Source organism: Trichosurus vulpecula, chromosome 5, assembly GCF_011100635.1.
Source record: "Trichosurus vulpecula isolate mTriVul1 chromosome 5, mTriVul1.pri, whole genome shotgun sequence".
NCBI classification, from domain to species: domain Eukaryota; kingdom Metazoa; phylum Chordata; class Mammalia; order Diprotodontia; family Phalangeridae; genus Trichosurus; species Trichosurus vulpecula.
In genome coordinates, this window is record NC_050577.1 from 282,899,463 (window position 1) to 282,913,064 (window position 13,602).

At 34.3% G+C, this 13,602-nt stretch overlaps 1 protein-coding gene across 1 annotated transcript in view; it reads right to left on the bottom strand.

The window, feature by feature from the left end:
• The window catches only part of DENND5B (DENN domain containing 5B), a 219,489-nt gene that overhangs the window by 41,524 nt on the left and 164,363 nt on the right, over positions 1-13,602 (bottom strand). Inside the window, exon 12 of the mRNA XM_036759004.1 lies at positions 6,841-6,922. Within this exon, the coding sequence (XP_036614899.1) occupies positions 6,841-6,922 (82 nt within the window). The remainder of the gene's footprint in view (positions 1-6,840; positions 6,923-13,602) is intronic.

Genomic DNA, 13,602 nt, shown 5'->3' on the forward strand with positions numbered 1-13,602 from the left:
TTAGAAGGGTCCCTTCTCTTATTATTACTGCAAAGTTTAAGCAGTATTAAAATCAATTGTTCTTTGAATGTTTGATAGAATTCACTTCAGAATACATATGCTCCTGGAATTATTTTCTTTGGGAATATTTAATACCTGACTTGTTTCATTTCTTTTTCTAACATTAGTGTATTCATCCATTTCTGTTTTGTTAGCATATAATTGGGCAAGATCGTTTCTGAAAATTTCTTTTTCAATTATTGTGAGCTTGTTTTCATTTCTGATACATTTTAGTGTCCCTCCCTCTATTTTTTTGAAAATTGGATTAGCTAACTTTATCTGTTTTATTAGTATTTTCAGCTCTAAATAAAATACTAGCAAGAAGATTATAGAAATGTATTACAAAGATCATACAGTATGACCATGGGGATTTATGTCAGGAATGCAGGGATGGTTCAATATTAGTAAAACCAACAACATAATCAATTGTATCATAAGAATGATTGTATTAGTAGATGTAGGAAAACCTTTAGACAAAATACACTGCTCATTCCTGTTAAAAATATTAGAAAGCATAGAAATCAATGGACCCTTTCTTAAAATGATAAGTGGTTAATTATCTAAAATCAAGAGCAAGCATTAACAATCACAGAGAAAAACTTGAAGCTTTCCTAATAAGATTGGGGAAATCAAGGATTTCCATTAATACCACTATTATCCAATATTACATTAGAAATGTTAGCTATGTATAGCAATAAGACAAGAAAAACAAATTAGAATAAAAATAGGCAATGAGATGATATGATGATATACTTAGAGAACCCTAGGGAATCAACTAAAAACATTTGAAACAATTTACAACTTTAGCAAAGTTGCAGGATATAAAATAAACACACATAAATCATTAAATTTCTATATACTAGCAACAAAATCCAGCAGGAAGAGAGAAATTTTATTTAAAACAATTCCGGATGATATAAAATACTTGGAAGTCTACCTGTCAAGATAAACCCAGGAACTATATGAACACAATTGCAAAACATTTTTTACAAAAATCAAGACCAATCTAAACAATTGGAAAAATATTGATTACTCATGGGTAGGCTGAGCCAATACAATAAAAATTATAATTTTACATAAAGTTAATGTACTTATTCAGTGCCATACACATCAAACTACCAAAGAATTATTTTATGAAACTAGAAAAAATAACAACAAAATTAATCTGGAAGACCAAAAGGCCAAGAATATCAAGGGAATCAATAAAAATAATTTGGGAAGGAAGGAGACCCAGACAGATTTAAAACTATATTACAAAGTGTTAATCATCAAAAACAATCTGGTACTGGCTACGAAATAGAGTGGTGGATCAGTGGAATAGATTAGGTACATAATATAGTAGCAAATGACCATAGGAGCCTAGTGTTTAATAAACATAAAATTCAAAATTTGGGGGTAAGAACTCACCATTTGGCAAATTGCTGGGAAAATCAGAAAGCAGTTTAGAAGAAACTAGGCATAGACCAACACCTCACACCATACACCAAGATAAGATCAAAGCAGCTAAATGATTTAGACATATCATATATAAATTAGGGGAGCATGGAAAAATGTACTTGTCAGATCTATGGATAAGGGAAGAGTTTATTGCCAAACAAGAGATAGAGAGAATCATAGGAAGTAAAATGGATAAATTTGATTACATGAAATTAAAAAGTTTTTTTCACAAACAAAACCAACGTAGTGAAAATTAGAAAACAAATAGGAAACTGGGAAAAAAAGTTTTACATCAAGTTTTTCTGATAAAGTCCTTTCTTCTCAAATATACAAAGAGCTGAGCCAAATTTATAAAAATATAAGCCATTCTCCAGCTGATAAATTATCAAAGGATATTAACTGGCAGTTTTCAGAAGAAGAAATCAAAGTTATCAATAGTTACACGAAAAAATTTTCTAAATCACTACTGATTAGAGAAAAGCAAAACAACTCAGATACCTTCTCACACCTATTAGATTAACTACCACCACAAAAAAAAGGAAAATGACAAATGCTGGAGGGGATGTGGAAAAATTAGGCCACTAATGCACTATTGGTGAAGTTTTGAACTAGTCCAATCATTCTGGAGAACAATTTGGAACTACCCCAAGGGCTATAAAACTGTGACCCTTTGACCCAGCAATACCACTACTAAGTTTGTATTCATTCCAAAGAAGTCAAAGAAAAGGGGAAATGACCTATTTGTACAAAAATATTTATAGTAGCTCTTTTTGTGGTGGCAAAGAATAGGAAATTGAAGGGATGCTCATCAACTGGGGAACAACTAAACAAGTTATGATATATGATTTTGATGGAAAACTATTGTGGTATAGGAAATGACAAAGGGGATGGTTTGAGAAAAACCTAGGAAGATTTATATGAACTGATGCAAAGTGAAGTGAGCAGAACCAGAACATCGTACACAATAATAGCAATATTTTAAGGATAATCACCTTAATAATCAGACTTAGCTACTCTGATCAAGACAATGATCCAAGACAATTCTAAAGGACCTGTGATGAAAAATGCTATCTACCTCCAGAGAGTGAACTGATGAATTCTGAGTGCAAATTGAAACATACTTTTAAAACTTTAGTTTTCTTGGTTTTATTTTCTTTTGCAACATGGCTAATATGGAAATATATTTTGTATTACTTCTCATGTCAAAGCAATATATTACTTACCTTCTCAAGGGGTGAATGAGAGGCAGTAGGGAGAGAATTTGGAACTCAAAATTTTAAAATAATGGTTATTAAATTTTTTACATGTAATTGGGAAGTTTTTAATGCAATAAATAAAATATATGTATTTTAAAAATTAGCTCCTGATTTATTAATTTGCCTTTTTGTTTATAATTTTACTAATCTCTTCTTTAATTTTTTTATTTTCTATACTGTTATTTAGTTGGGGATTACTGGGGTTTTTTGTTGTTGTTGCTCAAATTTTTTAGATACTTGTTTAATCCACTTATTTGTTCTTTCTTTCTTTTGTTGATAAAATTATTTATATACATATACAATTTTCCCTAGGAATTACTTTAGCTGCAGCCATTATTTTTGGTTTATTGCCATTTTCCCTGATGAAGTATTCTATCATTTCTATAATTTGTTCTTTGATTCACCAGTTCTTTAGAATTATTCTATTTAATCCCTAGTTACTTTTAAATCTTTTTAAATTAAATACTTTTCATTTTGTTGAGCATAATTTTGAATTTCATTTTATTGAATATAATTTTGTTTATACCATAATCAATAAATGATGTCTAGTGTTTTCTCTTTTCTGTATTTTTAGAGAGGTTTTTATGCACCAATACACAGTCAGTTTTCGTAAAGGTTGTTTGCATGGTTTAGGTTTATGTAAATTTCTTTCTAAAGACATTCAATAATTCCAAGAGATCTATTATCTTAAATTTTTTCTGAAGGTCTCTTCAGGTCCTTGATTTCTTTATTGTTTATTTTTTGCTTAGATTTGTCTTAATTTTCAAACGATATATCAAGGGTCCCCACTATTATAGTTTTACTATCTGTTTCTCCTTCTAATTTGAATAACTATATTGTTAGGTATAAGTATTAATATTGCTATCTATGGCATAATTCAATTTGCTTATCTCTTTTTATTTTGTCTGTATTTATTGTAAGCTTCACTGAAATCATGTTGCTACCTCTGCTTTTCCAAGTTCAACTGAAGTATAATGGATTTTGCTCCAGTCCCTCATTTTAATTCTATGTGAATTTTGTTTTTCAAGTATGTTTCTTGAAAACAAAAATTTGCTAGATTCAGCTTTCTAATCCATTCTGGTATTTTCTTAAATTTATCCCACTCATGTTTGCAATTATGACAATTAATTGTGTATTTCCTTCCATCTTCTTGCTATTTTTCCTCTCATTACTCACACATTTATTTGGAGGGGGCAAGGCATTTGGGGTTAAGTGACTTGCCCGAGGTCACTCAGCTAGTACATGTGTCAAGTGTCTGAGGCCGGATTTGAACTCAGGTCCTCCTGACTCCAGGGCCGGTGCTCTACTCACTGCACCACCTAGCCGCCCCCTATCACACACACATTCTTAACAAATAAGAAGGTGGTAGGAGAGGGAATTTGCCTTTTGACTACAAATTAACATTAGTGATTTTATGAGTGAAAGAAACAGCCTATTTCTTCTGTTGCAGATCTTTTCTTTCCCTTGCCTTGCCCCTGAACCCAAGTTGTTGCTTTTTCTTTCTCTTTCTTTTAATCCTACTCACTTGCTACAGTTCACATTCCTATCTCCAGCATTCAGGATTGTTTTGCTTCACTTACCTATTCTATACTTCCTTACATTCTTTTTTTGTCCCCATTCCCTCCTAATTCCATTTTGAACCTAATGACTTTCTATACTGAAATCTCTGTGTCATTGCACTTAATCTTCCTTTGTCTAATTCATATGAAAGTGAGGTTCATGGGATGCCCATCCCATCCACCCCTTCCTACATGTTCATATACTGTTCATTTTATACACCTTTATTTTCTCCTGTTGGACCTATGATTTCACTGGTACAGGGAACTGCTGTTATATGTTAGAAGTAGGACTTGAACCTAGGTCTTCCTGTCTTTGAGGCTGGCTCTCTATCCACTATGCCACTTCAATGTTCTTAGAGATATTGTTTTTTTTTTAATCCGTCAATGCTGGCTCTTGACTGTTTACCTACTAATAGGAACTGTAAATGGGAATTAGACTGGCGTTAGGTAGGTTGGTTTGATCCTGCTGCGGATGGGTTTGTCACCATAGCAATCCTGCTCAATATGAGAGGAACTGCAATTTCAGATATGTGCTTAGCTGAGAACCCAATGGGGTGAAGTTGTTGTCCGTGTGGTTTTAACTGAATACTTCTAAAAATGAATCTTCCCAAAGGTTGATGACATCACTTATCAAATTGTAAAGCAGATGTCCTAATATAATCTTGGGAAAGACAAAAACCTCTCATGAAGAAAAAAAGCTGACTTGACTTACTTTCAGTAGGAATATGTACATATTATACATGTGCACATCATATACACATGTACATATCATACACATACATGTAATACATGCATAACCAGATGTTAGCTGAAATTTTTATTATGCTTTCCAACTTATGAGACAGTTGACATAAACTCTCACTTGACAAGATCCAATGAATAGCACAAATAATCTATTAGATTATTCACTATTTATTATTAGACTACTGACTTTTAATATATTATATTACTATTTACATTGCATCCATTATGAAATGATACACTTAATATCAGAGAAAAACTGAAGGATATACATGAATCTTTCACTTAAGTCCTTTCAGATTTCTTACTGTAGCATGGTAGGTGACCCAAATTATTATTATTTTTAAAAATTTATTTGTTTATTTTTAGTTTTCAACATTCACTCCTCTAAGATTTTGAGTTCTAGATTTTCTCCCCATTTCTCCTCTCCCCCCACCCCAAGACAGCATGTAATTTGATAACAGGTTCTACATATACATTCATTTTGAACCTATTTTCACTTTAGTCATGTTGTAAAGAAGAATTAGAACCAATGGGAGAAACCACGAGAAAGAAGAAACAAACAAAAAAAGAAAAAAAAAAAAGACAGAGCAAATAATATGCTTCAATCTGCATTGCATTTTCCATCATGAGTCCTTTGGAGTTGTCTTGTATCCTTCCATTGCTAAGAAGAGATAAGTCATTGCACACTGTGGCTGTTACTGTGTACAATGTTCTCCTGGTTCTGCTCATTTCACTCTGCATCAGTTCATTCAAGGGTGACCCAAATTCTTAAAGGCTATATGCCAACAGGGTACAAGTAATGGCAGGTCCTATCAAGCTGACAGATTTTAAGTACAGGCCTGCTATACTTGACAAGTCCTCCAAAGACTAGCCTAAATTCAGGAACCCCATTACCAGAATGATGGGTACAATGCAGTGAAATTTTTTGACTACAGCAACTCATAAAACCATGTACTAAGATGGAGAGTGGTTAAAATCTGAACTGGTGAAGGCTCAAAGCTAAATATGAAATTACAAATCTTTAAATAAGACACATACTATCACAAATAGTTTCAGATATTTGGCAAACCATATTAAACATTTATAACTAGTGTTAATAAAGTACAACATGAGAAGACAATGGTTATATGTCTTATATTTATGTCTTTACATAGTTATTCACTTTATATTTATAAGCTCAACAAGCTGTGTATAATAATAATGGGGAAAAATTCAAACTCTGTAAATCTATTTAAAATGACATCACAGAATTATAGAATTTGACAGTTGGAAAAGACCTTAGTGCCTTCCAATTTAACTCTATTTTCAAAAGGTATCCTCACTATAACATACTCAGCACATAGTGATCCAGATCGGCCTTTGTTTGAAGATCTCTAATGAGAGGGAACTCAATACTTCATAGGTTCAAACAGATTTCTAAGAGCAAGAATTTTAAGACTTGTACTTTATTCAAAGTAAATTCATTTGAAAACAATTTTGGTAAGTTTTTTACTTGCAAATATCTACTAATTACTTAGAGATCATCCTTTTTCCTTAGCACCCTTTTCTGCTTGGCCCCCAAATACAAATAAAAAACTATGAAGTGACTCGAGAATAAAATAAATTTATATATAGGCTGCACAGTGGCAATTTTTTTGTTGAATTTTGTACTAAGTAAAAACAAGTACAATGAGTTTGATAGCTAAAGAACAAATATATTCTTCATCAGTATACAAAATGCATATATTCTTCAGTCTTTTAAGTAATTTAAATGTCAAATCCACAAAATTATGAAGTCATCATCACAAATTAAAATAGTTAAATACCTCATGTCTTGAATAAGAGAGACTCTAAGTGTTGGTAATGTGGCTCCTGAGTCAGACTTTCTTCTTTCTGGTCCGAGGGTAACTGTTTAGAGAAATGTTACCACTTAGAAAAAAATTTACTCAGATCAATGTAGACAATTACTAAGTATCTGCTGTATGCTGAGTAATGTTCTAAGCCCTAAGGAGCCATCTCCAGTTGTCCTGATCAATATCTGGCAACTGGACCCAGATGACTCTGGAGGAGAAAGTGAGGCTGGTGACTTTGTACGGCCCTCCGTCCCTCAAATCAAAGTCAATTTTAAGCCATGTCATCACCTCCCTCATGTCATCATCCTCTTGGAGAATGAAGGACAAATCACAACTTATGAGTAGTCTGAGCTATCTGAATGAGGACCCAGCTGGCCAGTTCCAATTGGGCAATTCAGCTCATCCTCTCCTCCCCTCCCCTCCCCTCCCCTTCCCTCCCCTCCCCTCCCCTCCCCACCTCTCCTCTCCTCTCCTCTCCTCTCCTCTCCTCTCCTCTCCTCTCCTCTCCTCTCCTCTCCTCTCCTCTCCTCTCCTCTCCTCTCCTCTCCATTTACCTGAGGGTGTTCTGCCCAAAGGAAAGGAAATTTTTGATGACTGAAAGTTACATAGTTAATTTGGTGTTTACTGGCTAGATTTCATTCTCAAAGCCCAAGCCTTAAACCCAATTCACTCTGGATCTCAGGGATTGGACAACAATAGGTCCCTGCCCAAACACTTAATAGTTATTTTTTGGGCCCTTCTGGTTCAGAGTGAATGTAAATAGTAACTGTTTCTCTTGTGGTCAGCAACCTTGAGGGTTTTCTCCCAGTTGATTGATTTTTTTTTCGACTAAAGGGGCTATCCTTTGATTGACTTCTTAAAGAGGCCTATTTACTGAACGGGCCTTGCCTCACTTAAAGTGAGCACTTGTTAAGACCTTAGCTTAAAAGGGCCAGGGTCTCCCACTGCATCTTGGGCCATGTCCAGTCGTCCTGATCAATATCTGGCCATTGGATGCAGATGACTCTGGAGGAGAAAGTGAGGCTGGTGAATTTGCACAGCTCTCCCTCACTCAAATCAAAGTCAATTGCAAGTCATGTCATCACCTCCCTGATGTCATAGTCCTCTTCGAGAATGAAGGACAAACCACAACCACAAGTCCTAAGGAATACATAGCTTAGATGAATACAACGGCATTAGAGTTGGCTCTAAAGGACAGTGTTCACTCTTTTAAAAATTCAACAGGAAAAGGAGAGAGGGTAGAAATGTTCCAAAAACAGGGATCAGTTTGAAAAAATGCACAGAAAGCATAGGTTGAATTTGGGGAAAGGCAAGTAGCCTGGGGTAGAGGAGGGAGGAGGCACAGAGTATATGGAAGAGTAATATGGAATAAAGGAAGAAAACTAGGTTGGTATCACCCTGAATGTGAAGCAGAGGAGGCTGAGTTTTCTTCCTCAATTGTTATTTGGAAACTACTAAAGATTTTTGAACAAAGATCTGATCTATGTACAAGTAAGATGACAAGATAGATTAGATAGTGCATAGAGGGCTGGGCCTGGAGTCAGGAAGCCCTGAGTTCAAATCTGGCCTCAGACACTTACTAGATATGTGACCCTGGGCAAGTCATTTAACCTCTGTTTGCCTTAATCCACTGAAGAAAGAAATGACAAACCATTCCAGTATTGATATGCTGGATTATACTGTGTTAGGCACAGGGGATAATAAAACAAAACCAAAATAGTCTGTGAACTCAAAGAGTTTACATACTACTAGGAGTATAATGTGCATACAGGTAATATTAGGTAATATGAGGAAGAAGTGGCAACTAGCATCTCAGGAAAGACTTCACAGAGGTAGTGGTCTCTGAGTTTAGTGTTGAATGAAAATAAATATTCTGAGAGGAAGAGATATGGACAGTATATGCCTAGGCATGGAGGATGGCCCCTGTGAAGTCCTAGAGGTAGGAAAAGCATGCTAAATTCAAGAATGGGCTAGTAGTGCAACTTGGGCGGAAGGTAGACCATGTGAGGGGGCATACTGAGAAATAAATTTAAACTGTTTCTCAAAATTGTTTTATAGACCCACCTACAATGAATTAACATGTCTTTTTCCACTAGCCCCTCCAACCATGACACTTCTCATATTTTATAATGATTAATTTAATGCATATTTTTCCTGATGATTACTGATTTTGAATCAGGTAGTTCTGGTAGTTATTGAAGAGGTCATATATAAAGCTGGAAGAGGACTTAGGCCAACCCTCATTTTATAGATAAGGAAACTGAAGCTCACAGACAGGTTAGCTGAGCTGCTCAAGGTCTCACAAATGATAAACAGAATGAGATTTGAATGGGAGACTGAAAATGCATGACTTTAAGGAGAGGATTGCTGAAGCAAGGTCTTAGAGAAGGCAGGGCAAGATCAAAGGTACAAATACTGGAATTAGCAAAGAGTAGGATATCTCCTCTGAGATAGAAGGAAAGGAAGAAAGAATGGATGGTGTTGCTAGGAAGTTCTGAGGAATGGAGAAGGGCAGTTGAGAAACTTCCTACATGAAATAGAAAGCTGAGTGTGTGTGCAGATGTGTGCACATACATGTGCACTTGATTGTATGTGGAGTAGGGAAGTGGTTGTTGACTTGAGAGGTGAAAAAAAATTTTGGAAAATTTCTCCCCTGATAAAATATAAGCTCCTTGAAGGTAGGAACTGTTTCGTTTTTGTTTTTGTATCTCTAGCACCGAACAGTGCCTGGTTCTGATCATTTCACTCTGCATCAGCTCATACAAAACTCTTGAAGTTTCTCTGAATCTTTTGTATTCAGTATTTATTATGTTATCACAATATTCTGTTGTCTTTTTTTGCTGTAAAGGTTTCTCATAGTTAACTAGGTCCCTTCTAATTCTAAGTGCATTGATTTTACTTATGAAAATGCTTTTAAAATTTTATGTAAAAATGATTCATTGTATCTGCTTATCCCCACCCCTAGCCATAACTGTGGGATGTATTTCCTTGTCTAATTTTTTTTTATGGTCTGACCTTTTATTTCTAGTTCACGTATACATTTGGATCTTATTGTGGCATGTACTAAGATATTGGTTTAAACCTAATTTTAGCCAGAAGGCTTTTTAGTTTTAGCAATAGTTTTGGTCATAAAGATTTCTTAGCCCATTAGTTGGTGTCCTTGAGTTTACTGAACACTATGCCACTACATTTGACTGTCTCTGGGTCTTATTTACCTAACAATCTGATCAACTTTTTTTAAACTAGTATCGAATATTTTTGATGACTATTGTTTTATGGTTTATTTTGATACCTCCTAGGCACTCTTCTTTCCAACTTCTTTTCATTATTTGCTTTGAGATTCTTTTGTCCTCCGGTGAATCTTATTATTTTGTGTAATTCTAGAAAGTCTGATTTGTATGGTACTAAATCTATAAATCAATTTAGGTGGTATCATCATTTTAATTTCCATCCAACCATGAAGAAGGACTATTTTGACAATCATATGTTTTCCTTTATTTCTGTAAAGGGTGGTTTATACTTGTAATCACATCCTAAGTGTATCTTGGTATTGTGATTCCCAAATAGTGTATATATTTTGTAGTTATGTTAAAAGGAATTTCCTTTCCTATTTCATTCTGCTGGTTTTGTTAGTGAGCTATAGGAAGGCTGATGATTTTTGTTCATTTTTTTATTTAATATTCTGCTACTTTACTAACATTATAAATTTTTTCAATTAGTTTTAGTTGAATCTTTATGATCCTCTAAGCAAATCATCACTTCATCTAAAAATAACAATAACTTTGTTTCCTCTTTGCCTATGTTTGGATCATTCATTTTTTTCTTGTCTCATTTATAGTCTAAACTATGTTTATTGCAATGACCATGGATAGACTTCCTTTACCCCTGATCTTACTGGAAGAAACTCCAGTGCTTTGTCAAAATCATAGCTCATGGTTTAGAGAGACACTATGTACAAAATGCTCCATTTATTTCTATGGTTGGGGGGCAGCCAGGTGGCACAGTGAGTAGAACACCAACCCTGGAGTCGGGGGGCCTGAGTTCAAATCCAGCCTCAGACACTTGACACACTTACTAGTTGTGTGACCTTGGGCAAGTCACTTAACACCAATTGCCCTGCATTCCCTTCTCCAAAAAACCCCAAACAAACAAATATTCCTATGGTTGGGTTTTTTTTTAGTGTTTTGAATGCAAATGAATACTATATTATATCAAAATATTTTTTGTTTTTGACAAAAATCTTTTTATTTTTAATTGTTTTTGACATTAATATGGTTTATTATGTATGTAGTTTTCCTAATGTTGAATCAACCTTGCATTTCTGATACTTCAACTAGTCAACCTAGTCATAGTGAATAGTGAATGAGTAAAAAGCATTTAAGCACTTACTATGTGCCATCCTTGATGAAACTGGATATTTTTAAGAAAATAATTCTCCAGGTGCTCTATTTTGACTTATTGTTCTGTTCAACTAAATCATAAACTGTAACCTAAATTTTGTGCCTTTGTTTTACTCTTTCAGTTAAATTTTGTCTTTGTCTCTTGAAGACTATAAAATTGTAAGGAAAATGGCTTGAGTCAGAATTTCAACAAGGAGGAAGAAGCTCTGTCCTTTTATTCTCTCTCTTACTTAGATAATTAACTAATAAATTTGCCTCTTATGGATTTGGCTAAAATTCAGAATGCTGAGTTTTTCTTTCACAAAATGTTAGTTATACATATATTTTAAAAAACTATCTGTAATAGTTCAGCACTTTATATTCAAAAATAAATAAATAAATAAAATGGGATAAATGTTTACTGCTTACTTTATAAGGCTGGTGTAAGAAAAATGCTTAGTCCACCTTAAAGTACTACATGTGAATTACTGACTTGTGTTCAAAGAGAAAAAGGGAGAAACTTATGCTGCTGGCCTGTATGAAATTAACTAATTGTTTTCTAATCATAAGGGAGTAGCTTTCCATTCTCTCTACTCACCTATAAATTTCCTATTTCTGATCAATAACTTAAAATTTGCAGGTAATGCTTAAGGTCTTTCATTAAAGACTAAGAGACAACTTACAAAATTTTCTTATTATTCAACCAGCTCTATCAAGATATCTAAATATTAATAGGACACAAATTATTAAATGCATTTAGGTAGACTGTAAAGAGAATTGGAGAATTATTTTTCTTAAAAAGATTCAGTTTGATGAAGGGTGAATAAAGAGGTCTTAGTCATCACTCCAACAGCTTTTTAAAGACTTATACAAATTATTTTTCTTTCTTGCTAGAATCATTTTCCTTTCTAAAGTGACAGAATATCCATTTGAACCATTCTAATGGGCAACGCACAGAACATTAATGTACTTCAGGAATGGTAAAACAGATTCAACTAAAACGATTATTTAATTTGAAATTAAGCTACCTGTTTGCCTACGAACTCTGTTTGGTTATAGGTCCTAGTGTACTATTATCCTTAAGATGAGATTGTAAATAAGAACTAAATTTGTTGGAAGGGATCTTAGAGGTTAGTTGCAAATGGACTGTGATCTCATTGATTTGGGAATTCCCTTCAATCCTGCAGATTACTCTTGCCCAAGTCCTTCCATAAGTTTGACACAAAGCGGTCTGCTCAAAATCCTAGAGGACCTCCTTACTTTCTCCTGACCTTGAGAAGGCACTGGTAGAGCACTCTGTCCACTTGTTAGCCTTTGTGCTATGTGACCAGCCTATATTCATTTTCTATAATACACTTCATTAATGACATCTTTTACTCCTGTTCTGTGGAGTTTCTCATTGTTTATACATTGCAGCCTGCTCGTACCCACTGTGTGTTTCTCATTGCTCTCATTTTGAGGCACTCATTTTTAATTTTTCAGAGGCAACTGCATTTCATGTTTCCTTGCAATTTAGCAACACTGGTAGAATCTTAGCAAGAAAAAGATGGGCCTTTGCTTTAACGGTAATCTTGGGGTCAGTAAGGAGCTTGCTGAGACAATTCAGCCTGCTCTTTTACTCATCTTCAATTCTGGACCCAACTCATTTGCCACTATTATTTGTCCCAGATATACATACTGATAGACAGATTCTACAAGCTGTCCATCCAAATCATGTTAAAATCTGGACAACAGGCATTTTTAAATCCATTTGGTCTTTCCTCTGTGAAGGGAAAGACCAAATTCATTTAATCTCTTCTGGAATGCTTTGGGATATTCTGGGGCTTGATCTAATCATATAATGTCATCCAAAAAAATGAATGTCTGGAAGAATTCAACATCCACAGGGAAATCTTCTTTGATCCAGATATGATACTGGATCTCTTCCATCACAGTGTCAAAAACCTTAGTCAAACATATGTCTCCTTGTTTTATGCTTTATCTGATGCTGAACAGAGGTGGTTGAACAGAGATATTTCACTTATTATATCTTCCAAGGAATCTTGAATGATATTGATGTATCTGGGAAAGATCTTCTAAAAGAGACTGTGAAGTGGTGCTTTGTTCTGCCAAATCATATACTTTTTCATAATCAATAAACAATAAGATATTCTGTTCTATCTTTCAGTTAAATGTGAAATGGTATAGATGTTGTATATTGCTAACCATAATTTGTGAAAAGCCATTTATTTCCTACTAATAACAAGTGAAAATGCCTTTTGTATAGATGACTATTAGAAAGATTTTGCACATATGGGAGATTAGGCATATGGAACAGTAATTACTGATATTTTCTTATTTGTTTTTGGGGAGGTAT